The sequence below is a fragment of the Corvus hawaiiensis genome, chromosome 8 (assembly GCF_020740725.1).
Source record: "Corvus hawaiiensis isolate bCorHaw1 chromosome 8, bCorHaw1.pri.cur, whole genome shotgun sequence".
Classification (NCBI taxonomy): Eukaryota; Metazoa; Chordata; class Aves; order Passeriformes; family Corvidae; genus Corvus; species Corvus hawaiiensis.
The window spans coordinates 18,500,845-18,521,108 of NC_063220.1; the positions used below are offsets into that span (position 1 = coordinate 18,500,845).

At 40.9% G+C, this 20,264-nt stretch overlaps 1 protein-coding gene across 5 annotated transcripts in view; it reads left to right on the top strand.

Moving 5' to 3' along the window:
- ARHGAP22 (Rho GTPase activating protein 22) overlaps nucleotides 1-20,264 on the top strand; it is a 131,624-nt gene that overhangs the window by 62,230 nt on the left and 49,130 nt on the right. Inside the window, exon 1 of one of the 5 annotated variants that reach the window (XM_048311899.1) lies at nucleotides 14,352-14,623. The exons of the other annotated variants lie outside the window; for them this stretch is intronic. Coding sequence (XP_048167856.1) covers nucleotides 14,572-14,623 — 52 coding nt within the window. The 5' untranslated portion in view covers nucleotides 14,352-14,571. Of the gene's footprint in view, nucleotides 1-14,351; nucleotides 14,624-20,264 lie in introns of those variants that run through there. 5 annotated transcript variants of the gene reach the window in all.

Below are 20,264 nucleotides of genomic sequence, written 5' to 3' on the forward strand. Positions count from 1 at the left end.
ACTAAAGAGACATTACAATAAAATAATGTATTTACTTCTCAACAAATACTAACATTCATCCACTTATATTTTAAATAGTTTCTAAGAAGATCCAGAGACTCCCTGCTATTTGTAACTACACAACAAATTCAGTTTCAGTGCAATTTGGGCAGAAATGTTAACTGTCCCATTAGCTTCTGTGAAAGTGATGGCTTGTGGGCCATCATCCACCAGAGAGTAGGTAGCATGTAGTTACCACTTACCCATAAACATATTAGTTATCATCCTTAGAAGGACCACTCCTTCCTGGCTCAGTGTAGTACAGCATTCAACACAGCTCTTAAAACCAAAATATATTTCTATATAGAGTTAAAAATACACATCTTTATTTTTATATAAACACATAAGTGAAAAGGATGAAAGGAATTGACTGTAACGGTATTTGACTGAAATTAGACATAATAGCAGCCACATAAGTTTGGGGGTAAACACTATTAAAGTTTTGATGGATGGAAAAGTTAAAAAACTCTCATTCAGTGAAGCTACAGACATCAGTATTCAATTATTTTATTTACATTGTGTTTACTGTATAAGGATATGGGGAGAGCAGAATCCACTCCCAAGCAGTGAGGTGTATAGGTGGAGTAAGACTGCTAAATATGAGATCAGAGTAGATTTAATCTTAAACCAGCAATGAGGTAGTGAGTCAGTCTCTTTAACTGTGACTCAAAAGACAATCTTGCTATTACTAGAAAAACCAGTTTTGTTTGTTGCACCACACTGATTTGTTAATATTGTAGCAGTTCAGCCTTTGAGATTAGTTTTTGTCATAAACAGGCAAGTGGTGTGTATATGTTGTAATAAACAGTTTTAAATAAGTTGATTAGAAAGTGTGTGCACCTCACTGCTCTTAACACCAATCCAGCTGGAGGGGAGAGAGAGTCAAGGAAATGTTGCTGTGGCTTCTAGCAAGGGTTCCCTGCAGGCAGGGGGAAAGATGGATTCCATGTTGTATCATTATTGTTCTGTCCCGTTGGTTTCCCCTTTAAGCCCAAAGTGGCACCCCAGCTGCTTTTGGTGGGAAAGATCTTGCAGGAACTGAAGGTCAGCTAGCCCACTCTCCCTACCACTTTGGCCTTTGGTACTCCAGGTTGTTGGCTTTCAGACCGCTTCGGAATTTTTTTCTGACTTAGTAGCATGGCCCTGTGATGTTTTCACATCCGTTTTAATAAGTTCTGCATCACCTTTTTTTTTTTATACTCACTTTCTTGTCTTGAAGCCATGGAGTGCTGTAGGGGGGAGATTATTCCAGCAGAAATGATTGCCTGTTCAGGATGAGGGTCAACTTGAATTGTTCCTTGTGTATATTCTCCATGGTTTGAGGCTTGCATCATGTTCTCTGGCTTATTTCTGGGTAGTATTGTAGACACTAATGCTGAAGTTTAATTTCTTATCCCATTTCAGAAGATGTAGTCTTAAAGTATAAACGGATAGCTTTATAGAAAATCCCAGGGAAGCATGAGACAGCATTAAGGCATGTGTGTCAGTGCAGGACAGTAAGGTTTTTACCTACTGGTGACAGCTACAAAACTGCCTGCCTGGTTGAATCACAACTCAGCATGCCCGATAGCAGTTTATAAGAAAACCCTACATGGTATATGTGCAGGGAGAAGGGGTAGAACTAGTTCTGAATCACATAAATAGTTGTGATAGCCTTGCCAAACTGTTTACAGTAGCTTGTATGTAGGCTGTATAGTAACTGAACAACCAGTAACCATTTTACTTAACTTCGCTTTTTCATGGCTAGGTCACCTAGTATTTTTGTTGAAAACTAAAGCTTTCACAGAAGTCTGATTTTCACAGAAACTAGTCTTGTTCCAGTTTTAGTAAAATCACTTAATTCAAACAAGAGTAGCAGGGAAAGAATCCTGTCTGTGAGGCAGAGAAGGTGTTCAGCTGGGCATACAGCAGGTAACTGTGCAAAAGCATCTTAAGTTCACAGAGCCATGTGATATGTTGGAAGAGGACTGATGATGTGAGATCACTTATTTTGCAGACCAAACAATGCCTTCTTTACTGCTTTTATCACATACAAATTCCTTCATAATTAACCGTTCCCTGTCAACTGTGGTGGTTGCCAGGATTCATTTTTCCATAGCATATGCATTGTTTTCACATAATACATTATTTTTCATCTCCTGTGGTTTATTTTTGTCTTTGCAACCTATCTAGGATTCTTTGTTCTACTTCTGTCACTACAGTTTGTAACACTTGTACTATCTTCACATGCTCTCACATATTTCTATTTACAGATCTTTATGAAGATATTGTCTGAACACTAAATAAAACATTAAAAGATGTATTCTCTGGGGAGAGAGAGGTTGGAAACCTCTAAATGGAGATGCAAACAAAAATCTAGATGCAAAACGTGAAGAACAGCTGGGACTAGAGCCTCATACTGTGTGTATTTGATGAGAGATTTAACATGTACTGAAGAGTTGACAGTCTGAGGCTGTTCAAAAAATGAACGATGTTTTGGAGCTGTTAGTACCAAAGATGTAGACATGTGATCCAAAGTACTGTTCTGATATAAATTCTTTTTGATGTTTCAATTTTTTTAAAAAAAGGAAAAGAGATCCCCCCAGGCTGTAAACTAGCAAGCTTTATTTTTACACAGATATGGTCTGCTTTTATAGATATGGTCTGCTTCTATCATTCCAGTTTTGTTGGATTAGGTATCTTTCCTCCTGCAGCTGGCATAAAGCTGATGTAAACTATTGTGTGCTTTCCTTAACTTGACAAAAATGTGATTGTGTCTGTGCCTGATCTAGATCAGTCATGCCTTACTAAGTGATTTTGTAGCTTACAGCCAGCATTAATTGTTGTGGAGCCTCTGCCATGTTACATAAGACAGAAATAAGTTGTCCTCTTCCCCATTTTGCATATGGGGAGCTGTGGCAAAGGAATCAAAGCCATGTTCCTGTTCAGAGCAGGACTGTCCACCCAGCAAACACTGTCATGCGTGCAAGGTCATTAGAGCAAAATTGTCAAAGGTACTGTGTGAGGCCCTGCAAGTCCGACAACCAGTCTTAGCTCTGTTCTCTTGGCTCCTGGATGGAGTGGGCTGAATGCCAGATAATTCTCCAGAGGTTTCAGACTGGGAATTACCCACCGGCCCTAGGAAATCAGTCTGGGGGAAGATCTGGTGAGGAAAGTGCTGAGGGAAAAGGTAGTGCTTTAGAGGGCAGCAGGAAAGACCTGAAGGCCAGGTCAGAAGACGTGGCAGGTGAGAAGGCTCTATCTCAGAAGAATCAGTTGCAGAGATGCTCTCCCTGACCCAGTCAGACCCTTAGCTGAGTTCACTTGACTCCTGTCCACCAGGACAGAAAGACTTGGACAGCTGTCAGTACTGGGCAGGAGTGGCAGATCCATCCCAGACCACACAACCCTTGCTGCCCAGGGTGAGCTGCCCGGCATGCAAGACAGGTAATCCTGTGCAAAACAGTTGTGTTACAGGTGACTGAAGGAGTTTTGCAATGCCTAATGCTGGGTAATAATGCAAAATGCTGAATTTAATCAGGAGCTGAACACAGGGAAGTTGGGCAATTTCTGTTTTGAACCCCACTTATCTTGCTCAGTGGATTATTGTGGTATGATTGCTTAGGCTAGCTGGTCTGAGCCAGCCTGTTCTTTCAGCAGCAGTGCTGTGGATGCAGTTTCAGGAAAGGTGGCTGCAGCTGATCAGTGGCTTCAGCAAGGGTCCTTGTCCAGGTACAGCAGATTGACAGTGCTCAGCACCATGTCTATTGTGCACTCTCAGTGCACAGGAGGACATCCTCTGCAGTGTACTTCAAAACAGGAAAAGTCTGATGCATTCTTAGCTAAGGTACTGCTCTCTCTAATTAGTGTATCAGAAAAGATCTAAGGAGACAAGATGACTCCAGAAGGGGTTCTCACACTGGTTGCAGCAGTGTGTTCAGAGGTCCTAAATATAGCCACCCAGGGATCAAAGGCATGAGTGCTAGGACTTAAAATGCAGACATCCTTCTGCCATACTCTGAAACCACACTGTACACGTACATTGCAGGAATGGGGAAGAAACGGCAAAGCAAAAAAATTAGATGAGGAAATGTCTTGTTCCCCTTCTGCACCACACCACCACCAAGACACTGGTATCCTGGGGAAGATGATCAAATTCTGATAGGCGATTCCTGAGTCTGAAATGTAAGAATAAGTTGCTATACATGTTGTACCTCTCTTTGTCCACTTCTGACTTTGTCTGACTTCTCCAGTGAGAGTGTATTAGTCATCATCACTGTCATGTTGGTATTGAATATCAGAAGCTTTTCCTGTATTCCTTGTGCATGTTGAGACCATTTTGATTTCACTTTCACTTACTTTCTGTCCTACATATACATTTCTCCTAAGAGAGAAAATGGAAAAACCTAGAAGTATTTTATAGAAACATAAAGCGAAGCCTGGCATTTGGAAGAGAGGGCCTGCCATAAAAGACAGTTTCCTGAATTTATGCTGCTGCCCTGCACGCCCTTTTTCACAGGGATGATACTCAATAGACTTAATTCAGTATAGCACTGCTGACTTGAGTAGAGCAAGGCTACCTGGAAAGTTGAGCTTGTAGGGGCCTGCCTTTTTCACCTGCAGGTTTATAATCAGACCTGGGGTTTGTGCTCCAAGCCTCCCTCAAGTGCCATAGCAGAATGTCTGTTCTGTGCCATAATAGGATATGGCTGGAGATTTGTTGACAGCTTTGCATCCATTTCAAAAATAGAGGAAATACCTTCAGTTATGCAATTAGGATATTTTTCTTTCTGGCAGTTACTTGGGAACCCATTTCCTGGGGTCATCTGTCCATTTTTTACTCTTCACAGATATTCTGTCTTGTAAAATGGATTAAGGACTTTGATCATATTCTTGATCTCCTCTCTTCTGTTATAACAATTCCTGAAAGGTACATACCAACTGTAAAAGCACCACAAATGTTTCAAGTGTATGGATGGCTTCCATGCAGGAAGAAACTGCCTAGATCATGAGAAGAAGTGGTTGAGAGGTAGGTACAGTAGAACTGGATATAATTCTGAATAGTATGGGCAAAACAAAAAGGGAGTAATTAAGTATTCAGGACTATTTATAGCACAGCAGATATGATCACTTAAATGATTGTAATACTTGGTTTTAAAAATGAACAAGAGAGCATTTTTTTACTTGACAACTCACAATTAATTTGCAGCTTTCCTTCCATAGTTTATTATGGGACCTAAAACCAAAATGTCTTTAGAATGGGATTAGAAACACGTGGGATAACACACGTGTAAGTAGCTGAGAGCTGTAACACACAAATGTACATACGTGCTATGTACAACAACAAACCCCCCCATCCTCTTTGTCTGTGCCCTCTCCCTATACATCCAGCTCTGATCTGACTGAATATGGCATTCTTCTGCTGGTTTAGTTAAGTTTCTTTGTTTTGATTAAAGTCCCAAGTTTGTGTGATGATCTGAAACTTGTTTCAGCTAGCAGCGTTGAGGAGTACATGGTATACCCTGAACTAAACAATTTATTTACTGCTGATACTGGGGACTGGAACTTGTGAATCAAGGTGTTCTAGGCTTGGAAATGAATATGGTTCATTTTCCATTTTGTTAGATAAAGCTGTGAGATCCAACCCTTTTGAGCCTAAAATATGTGAGGCTTTTGAATACCCCTGCTCTGATCCTTCTTCTATCCTGAGACCTCATCCCCCTCCCTCCCCATCCTGGGGCTGCATTATGTATTTGACATAAGTCATTGAACCCTTGTTATCAAATCCAATCAATAATGATTTTTTTTCTAAATATTTAATTATCAATCTTTTGAAGTAGTACCATGATGGAAAAACATAATTTTTTGTCAGCTGTAGGGAGCTGTCCCCAACTCTAAAATTGGTATTGTCATCGTGCAGCTGGGGAGAAGGGGGGGGCAAGTGTGTTACCTGGGTGTTTGTGTGCAAATGATTAGCAGTAAATCATCTTAACCTGTTATATGAGGATATTTGCATCACCACCAGTGGGTTTCAGAGTTAACATCTCAGTTCTTGGCTCTTCAGGTGTTTGTGTGTATCACTGCATTGTCTTCAAGTGTATTGGGATGTTTTTCTGCTGTGCAATGGGGGAAAGAAACTTGGAGGAGCCAGAGTGCAGTTTAAGGCAGAATGGTGATGAATTTGCATAGTACATCAAGCCTCACATCAGTATTTCAGTATGAAAGGAAGAGAGACTGTTTCAGTCTGTAAGGACAAAAGAGTAGAGCAAAGTAATGCAGACTCTGAGAAGTGACACCTACGGGCTGTGGACCTGTGTGCAGTAGAAGACTGATGAAGATCCTGAGAGTCCTTATCAGTGAGGCTGGTGGTGTGAAGTGTTTAGTTGGTGGTGTTGATGGATCAAAGCAGTTCGAGCACAGAGTGTGCAAATGGTTCCTGCCCTCTGCTCTACTCCACTGGGAAAGGAGCTGTCTGAGCCCCTGTAACACTCTCACCTGCAGGCCTTTTGTGAACAGAGAAGCTTTTAGGGCCTAATCTAGATATTACTGGAGAAAAGTAAAAGTGTGTTTTGTTGTTTGGTTTGTTTGGGGGGATTTTCATGGTTTTGGTTGTTTGGCTGTCTTTTTTGGGGTTTGGGGGTTTTTGTGGGTTTCTGTTTTTCTTGGAAATTTTTTTTTTTGTTACTTGCCTACATTTTTTCCTGTTCAAGTGATGATCGCAGGGTAAGAAATCTGGGGAAAGATACCAGTTAAGGCTTCCTGGGGAAAATCGGATGACAGAGATATTGAAATTGCTTTTCAGCAAAGCAAAAAAATAATGTTGTGTTATCTCAAGACAGCAAACTGTCTTTCAAATGTGTTTTCAGTTTATTTTTGCATTGGTTGCTTTTGCCTGAGCTTTTCTTCTGTTGTAGATCAGCTTTTAGATAAGAAACCTATTTATCAGTAAAGACATTGAAATACTTTCTGCAAAATGTAATATCTTGAGAGTTTTTCATCTAGGCCAAATCCATTTGCACTGAATTAAAAACTGTTCTGATATCCTTGAAATACAGCTTTCATTTCTTCTTTCTCTGTCTCTGTTCTGTTGTGAAGATGCTTCTATGGATAAAGATACTTAAATTACTCTAGGTGTACCAGTCTGAGGCTGAATGTACATTATACTCTCTTTACTGGTCAAGGGTGAAAATAGATGCCCTCTCTGATGAGCACATCTGCCTTAGCAGACGTTGCCAGTGCAGTTAAATATCCATTACCTGTCTTTACCATGAAGGTTTTGTCAGCGTGGACTACAGGATGCATTATGGTAGCAGATCTGCAGTTCCATTAGTCTGAGCTGAAGGTGTACTGGAATGATGCTTCAGTCTTCTACCCCTCTGGCATCACTGGAAAAGCTCCTGGTATAAATCTAGCCCTGGAGCTCAAGGAACAGGCCTAAAATTCTCAGCTGTGGTTTTGCTGGAAAGAAGTGGGGTAAAATCCCTCAGCTGAGGATAAATTGGGCTATGCTGACATCATTATTGCTGACTGAGAATTTGGCCCAGTGCCATGGTTGTATTTATTTCTCCTGCTGCACCTTGAAATACAGGCAGCTTTTGCTGGATTGAATAGGCCTGTTTTCTAGGTGGGACAATTACTGTTGTAATTATCAGCTCACAAGAGGAGGTGCTTGCCTGCTGTCATTTCTGGTAGAGGCAAAGGGAGAATAGAAAGCTCACTGTCAAGTTGCTGCCCTGAGGAGGCGTCATCCAAAAAAGAAGGGATCCTGGCCTGAGTGCAGGACTAAAGGGTGCAGGTCCCAGGAAAGCAGTGGTGTAACCCTTAAAGAAGATGCATACTTGTTTAGGAGTCTTACAGGAACCTGTGCTGTCTTTGTTTCCTCACATTTGTGCATGAAAGAGAAGTTTTGTCTCAGTCTCTGCCCAGTGGAGGGATGTGAAAATAGAAATACTGAAGTATAGTACCTTGATTCTTCTGCCTGACTGTAGCATTGAATTCAGATTCTGTTTGAAGCCAGTGACTTGCCAAGGCAGATGTTATATGCTTGAATGAGTTTAATAAGATGATCAGGACTCTGTTTATCAGTTTGGCTTGCTTAGAGCAGTGCTCCAAACATCCAGGGAAACAGGAAGAAATTGTAATTAAAGACAGCTTTGAAATTCAGTACGTGACTGATTTGCATTTCACTATTTTATTCCTCTTTCGCCTTCCCTACTAAAAGCCCGGGGAGGTTTGCATGGTGCGACTGGGATTGCTGTGGTGCATTATCTATGCTTGAGATACTGTGGAGTGGCAATTGGGTAATGAGGATGAAAAAGGGCGCTTTCTCTGAAGAGAAAACAAACCTTTTCCCTTAACTGGTGCCTGGGGCCTTTCATCATCTCGGTTGCGCATGTGGGGCAAAGTTGTGGCTCTCGGAGTAGCTGTGCTGGAGGATCCAGCAAGAGACTGTGGTGCTTGGGGGGCTCGTCTGGGGCTTCTGACCAGTGGATCTGCTTTGTCTCAATTTCCATTATCCTGTTTGGGGTGGAGAGTACATGTGTCTGTGCTAAACTTCTTGCTAGTAGGACTAGCAACAGAATTGCTATTTCCTGTGCTGAGACTGTAAGCAAAGGCTCCTTCCCTAGCCTCACAACATCTAGTGATTTATTATATTCTGTTTTACCTACCGTGTCACTAAAAGCCATGCTTTACACTCAGTTGAAGCAGTAAAAATGTGTTACCAATCAGTTTATTGTATCAGTATCTCTTAACTAAGCACTACAGACTTACTGCTTTGTCTTGCTCTGCTTTATAAGTGCTATAGATACATCTGTCCTCATCTTGGTTTAGGTACCTGAATAATTTAATTTATTTCATTTCCAAAGTGAATTAAGGAAAATGTGACAAGGCTGTGGGATTTCCTGTTTAGAGTACCTAGACCTGAAGTCATATGCTCTCTCATTGTGTATGTGGTTTCCCTTGAAAATCCTTATTCTGAATAATATGATTATGTAAAACTTGCAGCTTTCATTAATAAGGAACAAATCTCTTAATGCTTATGGATTTAAAATAAAGATACCAAATAGGATCTGCAAAGGCTCAGAAACCAGAAGGTAGATAATAATAAAAAATTCCCATTGGTTGGAAACCCATCTCCTGATTTTGGTGGGCTGACCTGAAATTTCTGAATGCCTGGAATGGCAATGATTCAGAAGCCAGCTTGTGTTCAGGCTGGTTAACCAACATAAGTCACTGTTACTTTAAAAACATGTCATTCAAAAATCAATTAAGATAAAAATGCCTTCTGGAAACTATCAGTGGACTTCCCACTACATTGTAATCTTCTGAACCAGGTGGGTTTTCATCACATCACAGCTACCCAGCACATTTATCTACCCTCTGTGTAGTAGGGAAACAGCATCTCTTTCCCTGCCATTGCCTGTCCTGTTACACTAGGGGGAAAAAAAAAAAGAGAAAAGTAGGGCAAACTCTGTAGCCTTTATGCAGGGAAAGTCCCATCAACTTCAGTGGGAGACTTGGCTCAGGGAGAAGTACAGGAGCCAGGGCAAAGTTTTCATTCTGGTTTTTCAGAAGCTAGTATCCCATGTTTGTAGATTAATGCCACATAGCTTTGCAAAAGAGGCCCATGAAATGCCTGTAACTCGGTGGACTTCTGGCATTTAATTCCTGCAGCTTCCAGTCGTTGTGTTTTAAAATCTATTCTTCATTGGAACATGTTTGCCTGAATGTGACATTAGGAATACAGCCAGCAGTGCTCGAATATACTTATACATAGGCATAAATTAAACCCCATTCTTGCTTAGGGGATAGATAAGCATGAAGGGTCTCAGTGTTCTCAGATGAATCATACTTAGCTCATCAGTGGTTGCCTTGATTTAATGAAGCCATAGTATGTTAACGTTAACACTGCAGAAAAAGCTGAAAAGTTACAGGCAGCCATGCTAACTAGCTACAAGCATTTAAAAGCCTGGGCATGAGCTCCTACTTGGCTATTCTGGCCATAATTAATGATGACAAGTATGTTGGAAAAATAATTATTTTGCTTGCTTTTAAAGACAATTACTTGCTTGAGGCGAATGAGGGGGTGGGATTTATGTGGCTGTAATAAGCATATGTAGATGGCATCTTCCCAGAAGAATATTATAGCCACAGGATCTTTTTAATTGACCTGAGATTCCTTTGTTCTGCAGATACAATTAATGTATGTGGTCACAGACTAAAATGACCCTACTTGTTCTAGGGCAGGCTTAGTTCTAAACTGCTGAAAGGAAAAAAGACTGCTTTTATCAGCCCAATCAGCAACAGATAGAAATCTCTCCTGGTCACTTTGTAGGGGGGAGAAATCTTTTTAAATTGGTACCCTGAGTGCATGCTCTTTTCATCTGATAAAATAGGAGTTGGGGATATGGAAGCAGGCTGAGGTGAGTATTATTGCAGTCATACGGTATCACTCCTGTGTCTGGGCTTGCATAGCACAGCAGCTTTTGCCTGGCACGTGGCCATGCTGTCCTCTGACAGCCACCTGCCTGCTCATTTACCGTGTTGGGCTGCAGAGCCTTGGTCCCTTTCCAGCCTGGACACGGTGCTGGAGTCTGGGAGGGAGCACCTGCTTCTCTATCAGCTGCCGTTCTAGAGCATCGTGTTACTGTGTGGTGGAGGGCACCTCCTCTCCTCCTTCCCGCTGCTCACTGGCATTCAAGGGCTATGGGAGCCACACAGTCTTATCACATAGTCTGTGATCAGATCCTGTAAAAATAAGGTGGGGTCTTACTGCCTTTCTCTCTTTCTTCATGCTAACTAGGTCCAGATGAGAAATAACAGGAGAAAATCCCCCAAGGCTGTAATTCAGTGGAAAATTTCAACATGTGCGAACAACTAATGACCTTTAATAGAAATCAGGAGGTTTTGTGTTTGTTGTCAGTCATTTCATGGTTCATCTAAGATGGTAAAATCCTCTTGGGCCACAGGAGAGAGAAGAGGAACCAAAAAGCTATGTGCTGCTTGCTTGCATATCAGAAAAATTTCCCTGTTGTTCCCTTTTTTAATATTGTGGTGGTTGTACAGAAGTCACAATCCCTTTCTCCAGTTTCCATCTGTAAGATGGAGAAGATGATGCTGTTTTTCAGTAAAGTTTTTGAAACCTGATACTGGAATTTGTTACAGAAAATACAGTATGAAGAGTCTCAGGTGCTTTTCTCCACACTACTTAGCCTGCTGCTAACAGTAAAGGTTGTGCTCTGTGCACTCTTAAGTCAGTCTCTCTGGACTGGGATCTGAAGTTGGAGGAAGGAGGATGAATAAAAGAGGAGAAACCTACTAATCTTATACTAATGCGGTTTTGGTATGATGATATGTAACAGAAAAATCTTAGATTTCTTGCAGTCCCAGTTGTATCTAGCCCTTTGTAAAAGCATTGCTAAAGGAAGCAGACTTAACTGTGGGTGAATGATAACATTTGAGGGTTTGGGTCCAATTCATTCTACTCTTGGTGTCTACAGACTTTTGTCAGGATGGAAATTTTTACCTGATTTCAGTCTGTTTGGAGAGCTGATTAAGGAAAGCTGTGCCTGAGTAACAGAAGAGTACTAGAGGATAAAGAATAAACAGTTCTCTCATCATGAAGATACAAGGTCTTAGGGTTTCTCAAAGTAGGCTGTGGTGGTAGGAGGTGGGGAGGGGAAGAGAGAGATCCCGTGTTTCATTGCCCTGGATGAGAGATACAAATGTTTGTTTATGTAAGTTCAAAGTTCTCCCTGGAAATTGCAAGTCTAACAGGAGGGCAACTTCTGCTTTTAGCTCCAAGGGCAGAGTGAGTTGGAAATGAGGCAGAATATAGGGTACTGGAGTTAAAAGCACTAGGGTTTTGTGCAAGGTCATTAAAGGGCCAGAATCTTAGGCAGCTGGGAGGGATTACTGCATTAGTCTGTATTTGACCCTGTGTTAAACTGGCAGAGAAGGGAGTTCCCTTGTGGTTGTGCTGTGGTTTTTACTGGTTTTTTTTTCTTCTTCTTTTTTTTTTTTTTTTTTTTTTTTTTTTTTTTTTTAATATTTACTGAGTGTAAAACGGCAGACTTAGTTCATCAGGAACTTCAGCTTGGTGTATCACTGAGTGTGGGACATGTCTGCTGCCAAAGAGGAAGCTGGTGTTTTGAGAGGTGTTTGGGCATGACATTTTTTCCCATGTACCACACAGGAATAGTGGGAGAAAGTGTCATGAGGTTCAGGGATGAACTCACAGTTTATCCTAACTGCTGAACTTCTCCTTCAAAATAACCAGATTCTAGTGTAAATCTTTGTTTAGGGTCTGCTGGAAGGAATTAGGAGTGATGGAAAGGGCCCACATCCCCAAATATTTCCAGATATCCATGGAAGGAGTTGTGAGGCCATAAATTTTGTTAAATCTGGGGGAATGTGTGAGGGTTTTTTTTGATGACACAAGATCAGGCATTGTTTCCAGATTAAATATGGTGTAGACTGGGCTATCTCCAAGGCAGAGCAGTAGCAAGCTTGGGCGTCCATTCTAAGGTGACGTGTTGCTGTAGTGGCTGAGTAATGCTGAAGTTCTACCTGAAAAAATGCTTCCTCCTTATTATGATACTGTACATTCCCCAAGTCCAACCCACAGCCTCCAGTCGTTCACAGATGGAACTTGCCTTTGTCACTGACTTATTAGGGACTCTTTTCTTTTCTCTTTCCTTTCTACTGTTCCTCTCTGCTCCATACATGCTTTAGTACCAAATAGGTTTTTACAATTATCAGGTTAACCTGACTTTAGCTTGAGGTGTGCTGTGGAAGAATTATTTATGCCTGAAATCTTGTCAGCTGATTTCAGAACTATCTAATGAAAGAACAGACAGTTGTTTCATTGTTTGGTTTAGGTTTTTTTGTATGATGGTACAGATACAAGAACAGTGACATCCTATTGAGCATCGTGGGCTTTATGAATACTAAACTGTGGTGAAGTTTTTCAGATGGTATGCTGAATGGATTTTCCTTGAGCATAAAACTTTTCCAAAAAATCTTAATATTTATTTCTGTGCTGACAACAAATGGTTCAAGAAAAGGCACAGCTATGAGCTTCCTATCTTGTGGAGTGCACCCCTGGTTTTTACAGTCTTCATTATAGCATGGTATATTCTTTTACCTTATAAGAGTAGTACTGGTTTCCTTTGGATCGGTTGCTTTGCCAATCTAGAAACCTGACTTCACATCCAGTCAGTAGGTTAATGGTTATAGATTGTAAATGTTCTCCCTTGCTTACAAGGTAGCTGCTTTCTTGTATCTTAGTGCAGTGATGACTTGGCAGTACCCCAAAGGCTGGAATCAGTAAAAGTCAAGCACTAAAGCACCACTGCAAGTATAGATTATTTGCTTTTGTGCATTTTCCATAAGTCTATGAACCTTTAAAAGGGTGAGTTCCATCTTTGAATCATTACACATAGAAGGACTTGAAGCATAGAAACACTAGTGTGTCCAAGACTGGGTAGTCAAATTCATGGCATTGTCCTTTACATTCTGAGGAATGAGGTGTTGCCTGCCCAACCAATATGCTGTGGTTGAGTGAATTAGAGGTTGGGGACTAGAAGGAGGCAAACACAGATAAATGTCATTGCCATTAAATGTACTGTCCCAACTCTATGGAATTCAAAAAGATACTAAGTCAGTACCAAACTGCCTTAAACTCTCCAGAGAGGCAGCAGAAGCAACAGGAATAAGACTGAATTCAAAATTAGGTCATCTTGGTTGAATAAAAGCAAAAGATTTTTAGGAGACCTAAAAGCAGCGTGGTAGAGTGAGGGGAAATAAACAGCTGTAATAACGTAGGACAAAGCACTGGGATTAAGCCCTGCTTCTTTTCTTATTACCTACTGCCCAAGAGTCTCGAAGTTTGTTTGTTTGTTTTAAATGAAAGAATTGTCGCACTGTTGCCCCATTTGAAAAACAGGGAAACTGAGGCATGGGGTAGTGGGATAACTGTCTGGGATCAAAACATCTTGAAGCAAGGTTCCTTGTACCTAAGTGGAAATGAGGAGATAGCCAGAAGTGCCTAAGGAGGAAATGAAGAGATAACCCAGTGACATGACAGGAGATTTATAGTGATAAATCTTCTACTCAAGACAAGAAGTGGTTAATAGAATCAGGCTTTTTTTTTTTTTTTTTTTTTTTATGTTATCCAAACCTGTTGTGGGTTTGTTTTTTTTTTCTTCTCAACATATTGCTGGTTGCTGTAGCAGCTGAGTAATGCAGAAGTTCTGCCTAAAAAATGCTTCCTCCTTATATGATACTGTACATATTGTCATGGAAATTGTCCTCATTTCCCCCGAGCACACTTTAAATAACTCGAACAGCAGTGCTAATGAGCAGAAAGATATCTGCAATCCCCACCGTGCAACTTGGCATACTTTATCCCACTCTGAATTCCCTTTGCTCATCTCTGAGCATTTTAAAGATCTGGTGTAATAATTTGCTTTCTCTTTTTGGTCTGTTCATTTCTGTCTTAGCACTTGGTAATAAAAGGTCAGCTTTGGCTGAAACCTTAGTGTTGCAGCCATGCCGTTTTTTACTGCCAAATATCTTAAGAAAAGCAAGTGTCTCCGAAAGGGTAAGTCATGATTTTTTTGGTGTGTTTAGTGTTGTCTGTTTTCCTTTAAATCACAGTAAAGGATTTATTTTGAGCTAACAAGCAGTGGGAATGGATCTATTCATACTGCCTGTCGTTTAGCACTGGGGTTTTTGTTATGCTGCATGCAGTTTTGGTTCAAGATACAGTGTATGTTATTATCTTGCATTTTACATTCAGAAAAGTCAACTAAGCGAGAGGATGTTTAACTCTTTAAATATGGAGCATGTGTTTTGCACAGGGATGGAATCCCTGATGTAGAACAAAAGAGCAACAGAGAATATGTGTGTTTGTTTTTACAGATAAGTTTAGGTAGGCAGCTGAGTAATGCTCTACTATTTTTTGTTTCTTTTGTACAAAAGGAGCATTTTCTTTTCCATCTACACTGAAATAATAAATAATACCTAGTGAAGGAACAGCATATTTCCTCTTAGCATCTTTCCCATGTAGGGGTACCTGAGTACGTGACTCCACAGAGATTTTCAGCTTGCTGTTGTGAGGTTCACTATGAATTGCCATGTGGGCTTTTTCAGGAAATACTGATTTTTCTCCAGGTACATACAAAACTTTTGATGAGAGCAATCTGCCTCTAGCATTGTAGAAATGGGCAGTGTAGTAAACTCCTAATACACACATTGATTGTAAATTATTTTCTTCCTTTGCATGGGTCTTTATTGTGACATTTGTTGTTTAGCCAGCAGTCCAGATGTAGGCTTTGCATAAAGGCAAGTAGCAGGGATTTCTTGAATCTGGGACATGCATTAGTTCCAGAGGATCTGAGGAATCTGACTTGCTCACCTGGCTAATTACATATATATGTATATATACATATATATATACGCACACACATATATATATATATATATATATATACACACATATATATATCTTGGCATTTATGTATGTATGTGTTTACCTAATATGTGCATTTGTCTAATTCCTTGTTTGAATATGAATTTTCTTCTAAGGCATACATGCAAATGGGAATTGTATACATCTTCATCACAGGTGTAAAGTTGAGGAAAACGTTTGGAAAAAATGTTAAAACAAATTTGCATTACCTTTGTGTTTTATTCTGGGTTTCTATTTTAAAATGGGATTGCACAAGAACTAGCAGTTGAGATGTGATAATTTAGTTAAGCTGACCTGTAGATGCTGGTACCAACTATTTGGTATTTTGTTGAGTGAAATGTGTACACATGTACACAAATTTATACAATAATTCAGAAATTATTAAGGGTAGAATAACTTCAGCAAAGCTTTTATTAGAAAGAAGGAAAAATATTATAACTGGATTATTAATTTGATTATGCTAAATTCTTTTTTAGGGTTTTGTTGTATGTGTGTACATATAAATGCCACTTTACAAGGGTGCATAGGATGATTTTTGCTCATTTCCTGGGGGCACCCAGCTGTCCAATGCTTCCTTCCCTTATAGCATGTGCCACAGTAGCAATATATTTCTAAACAGGGGCTTAGGAAAGGCACCTGCCTTACCTGTGCCTGCAGAAGGCATTGCAGGAGGGGGCTGATGGTACAACCAGGAAATGTAAGATTCAGCCTTTAAGAGATGACTGAGGAATGTTCAGGGAACAGCAGCCAGTTGTACTCTCAGTAAGTCACTGCCAACAGGAAAACTGTCAGCTGACTGAACTGAGGGTGTTTCCTCTTGGAGCCTGTTTCTGCCAAAATCTATCTGATCTGTGAAATCCATCAAGCTGTACAGAACACCTCCTGAATCAGGCCCACTGGCAGGGTAGGGATCCTGATTGTTTCTGGTGCCCTCTATGCTGTGTGCTGTCCTTTCCTTTCTTGCTTCCAGGACAGGGAAGTGCCAAAGCACTGTGTGTCTGAGTGGGAAATGCCGAGGTAGCTGAGCTTCTCCATGAGCTGTTTAGTATCAGTCTGCCGCTAATCTTGCTTTGAAGAAGCTGGACTCCTGACAGCTTTTGAGCCACTTTCCATCCAGGTACTTAAGGCAATCCCCTTTGACTCCCTTTCAGAAAGCACTTCATTTGCAGAGGGTTTTACTGTCATCTGAATAAGGACATCATTCCCAGTAAGTAAATGTGGTTGTTCAAAGGTTCTATATGATTAGAGTGCCCTAGGCATAGCATCAAAAATGTGGTTGCATAAAAACTATAGTAGCCACAGGCTCCAGTGGATCTGACCTTGCTGTTCTCTGTGTCCCTGAACAGGGAAGTGGCAAGCCATCAGGAGCAGTGAGGTTTGTGTATGATCTGTGATCTCTTCTCCACGGGTTCAGATGGTCTATGGACAGAAGCTGGGCTATGGACAAGTTCATGGCCAGAAATATTGATTGTATGGAAAACAAAACTCCCAGGTAAACACTCCTGGTTCAGCCTTGAGAGGGAACTTGGCTAGATTAATACAGGAAGTGGTCAGCAGAGATGGGAACTGGAAACTGATTCTCCAAAGTATCTTATAGCCTGAAATCCCAGGAAGTGCAGGATTTTGTGTCTTAGTTCTTTTGTACCAGGGTATAGCTGAAGCCTCTTTCTTTCCAAGTGAGCTTTATTCTCACAATGCACCATTTTATCTCCTCACTAGTATTCCAGCCAGGCCACCCTGTGTTTTGGATTAATTCTCTATTTTGTTGAGGCTGCAAGAGTTTCCAGGCATGCCTGAAATGAAACAGCCAAGCCAAAGTAGAGTGTTCTCTCTTGCTGTGTATCCTTTGCTATGCAGACTGTTGTGCCTATGGAGACTTTCTGTAGGTCTCATTTGGGGATACAGCCTTACCCTACTCATACACTCTGGTAAACATGCAGCAATGACAGATTCTGGAAAGATGCAAGTAAGGGTTCCTTTATTTTTTCTATTACCAGTTTTAACCTCCATCAAACTCCTATCAGTTACATCCACACACACACCTTAAATAAGGAATCAAAACAATGAAACTATTTATTAACCTCTGCAGCCTGTTGTTAAAACCTTCTGTTTTCTCATAAGTCTTTCTCCAGTAAATGTTTTTGTTTTCTTTGGCCATTCCCTGAGCACTGGCTCAATACTGTTCAAAACTGGGCAATAAAATGTCATGTAGTCATTCTCTGATCTGGCAAGTCATTGTCAATTTTTCACTTATGTCTTCATTTCTAGTGGGCAAAAAAGAAAGTTTCAGCTTCAGGAAAGCCTTTTCTACTTTAATTCAAAAGAATTTAATAATGAATGTTTTATTGCCAAGTGGTCCTTACTTTTCTGCAGCTGTAGATTTACAGAACTTCAAAGCTGGATGATTAAGGTGCAGTTTTAGTTTGTAGCCAGGCAAGCCAAACAATCTAAACTTCAAAGAAGGGGAGTGTTCTTTAATGTTGTAGGCTTGCTCTTTGTGTTCAGCAAATGGAACTGCTGGGGAAAATGCCATGTGCAGCAGACAAGTGATGTGGCTGCCCCTCCCAGGAGGGAGTCTGCTGGCTGCTGTCTGAGAAGAGCAGCCCACACCCAGCAACCTCAGGATATTTGATGGCTGACAATTAGGTCACTTTTTTATGATGTCAACCTATAAGACTTTCAGCTTTGCTTTTGGTATTCTTAAAGCTTCTGTCTCTGTTGACTTCCAGGGGTGGTCATGCTAAAGGCAGGATTTGAGCCTGAGCTCTGTTACCTCTCCTGCTCCATTTTGTCTGTGACTGTTTTCCTCCTCTGATGTGCTCACAGGATGGATGATTTTATACACATTATGAAAGTTGAGAAAGGCTGTCCTGGTGAAAGGAAGCATTTAATCCATACGACACTGTGGTTTGAGGGGAGTAAGGTCCAGGACTGGAAATGAGGATGTTCTGCATCTATACCAGTCATGTTGAAAAGGGGCCACTGTGATTTTGCTCTTGTGTTAATACTTTGTGCAGTTAGCCCAACAATGCATCTCCAGTTCAATACAGCAGAGCGTGGAGAAGAAAGGAGCTAGATAGCTCCATCATTAGGTGGACTTGGAAACTGCGATGGTGTATGGCTTTTCTTTCAACTCTGAAGCCCAAGCAATGTGATCTAACCCTTTGTGTTTTATTAAACTCCTTATTGCACTTATCTGGTGGATGCTCCAGTTCAGAAAGTAGAAAAAAAGCCTCATGAGGTAGAAAAGGGCCTGGATAACTCTTCTTGAACTGGTGTGTTATTTACTAGGACTGATTTCTTGACTAGAAATCAGTCTTAAAATTCCTACAAATAAATTCATTCCAGAGGTTTGGGATGCAGCAAGGTGCAAACATGCCATGGTGATACCCCATGGTATCTGGGATCAAAGCAAGGCACTTGGGTGTAGAGGATGAGTCCACAGTCTGGATCCCAACTGTTTCGAGTAGTCGGAGCCTCCAGGAAATGGTGTGCTGGATTCCATGGGCCTGGAGATATAAAAGGAGCTGGAAGGACACCACAGAGACACATCTGTTGTTCAGTAAATGACTTGCAAAGCCATGTGGCTCTAGTGCAAATCTTCCTCATCAGTATTAAAATCTGAGTGGAACTGGGGCTTTTTACAGTCAGTATCTAGGCTTTTGTGGGATCTGGGCCACTCTCTCCACAGGGCTCTGGGATTCAGCAGGCAGAGAGGCCAGCGCTGCCAAGAATCGTAGTGCTCGTGAGGCAGAGTTGGCCAACACTGTGGTGCCTCTCAGTGACCCATGTGCACACTGCTGAGAGAGTGGTGACTTCAGCTCACCAGTTAAAGCTCTCCAAAGAGAGGAGGTGCCAGGCAACCTCTGGAGCTGCTGAGTGAAGGAGCAGCTTTGTGAGACACAGTACTCTCCTAATTTCTGATGTGGCTTTCCCATTTCAAGAGCACTGCTTTGATGAGAAAATGGTTTCCTTTCCATCTTGTGCTGGGAGAACAATTATCATGCTGTTCGGCTTGTTTTCACTCATTTTTTGCTTTCTAGGGCTGGCACTGCCTTTGCAGTTGCACACAACCAACCTTCCAAACCATATTCCTTGCTTTGTGATAATTGATGTTTGATTAATCCAGGTTGCCTGGATGTGGTAGTTGTGTTTTTCATTCTGACTCTGCTAGCTGCTAGCCAGCATCATACTGGAAATCACTGTCTCTGTATCTCAGTTCCCCACTGGTATGTAGGAATTTCTCATTGTGGCATTCAAGGGATTTTTTTTTTTTTTTTAATTTTTATTAAATACAGAGAAGGCATTTCTCCACTGATGCGCAATATAACCTTGGGAAGTAATTTCAGTCTCAGCGCCTGTTCTCTCAAAACACTAATGTTTAATTCTATGTGAAAAGCATATTTCCAACAATGGAGAATCTTTTTTTAAAATTTCTTTTGTTTGTTAATAGCTAAAGCATACACTGAAATCACTTCTGTTTTCATATACTTGTTGTAAGATTGGTTTGCAATTACTGTTGTGTGACTGTTCCTTATCTGAAAAAGGCAGTCCAAGCTGTGTTAGATATTTTTAATTGGACAGAGCAGTAACAGAACTGGACTAGATGAAGCTGATCTTAGGATAAAGTGTGTGGTATAAAGAGTTCTTTTTACTGTTGGCTTCCTGAGAATCAGCCTTCCTCATATTTAGACTTTCGTATAGACAGGACTAGAATATCTGCAAACAGGAGTATTTGAGACGTACAAGTGTTTGACTGCGCATTTAGAAA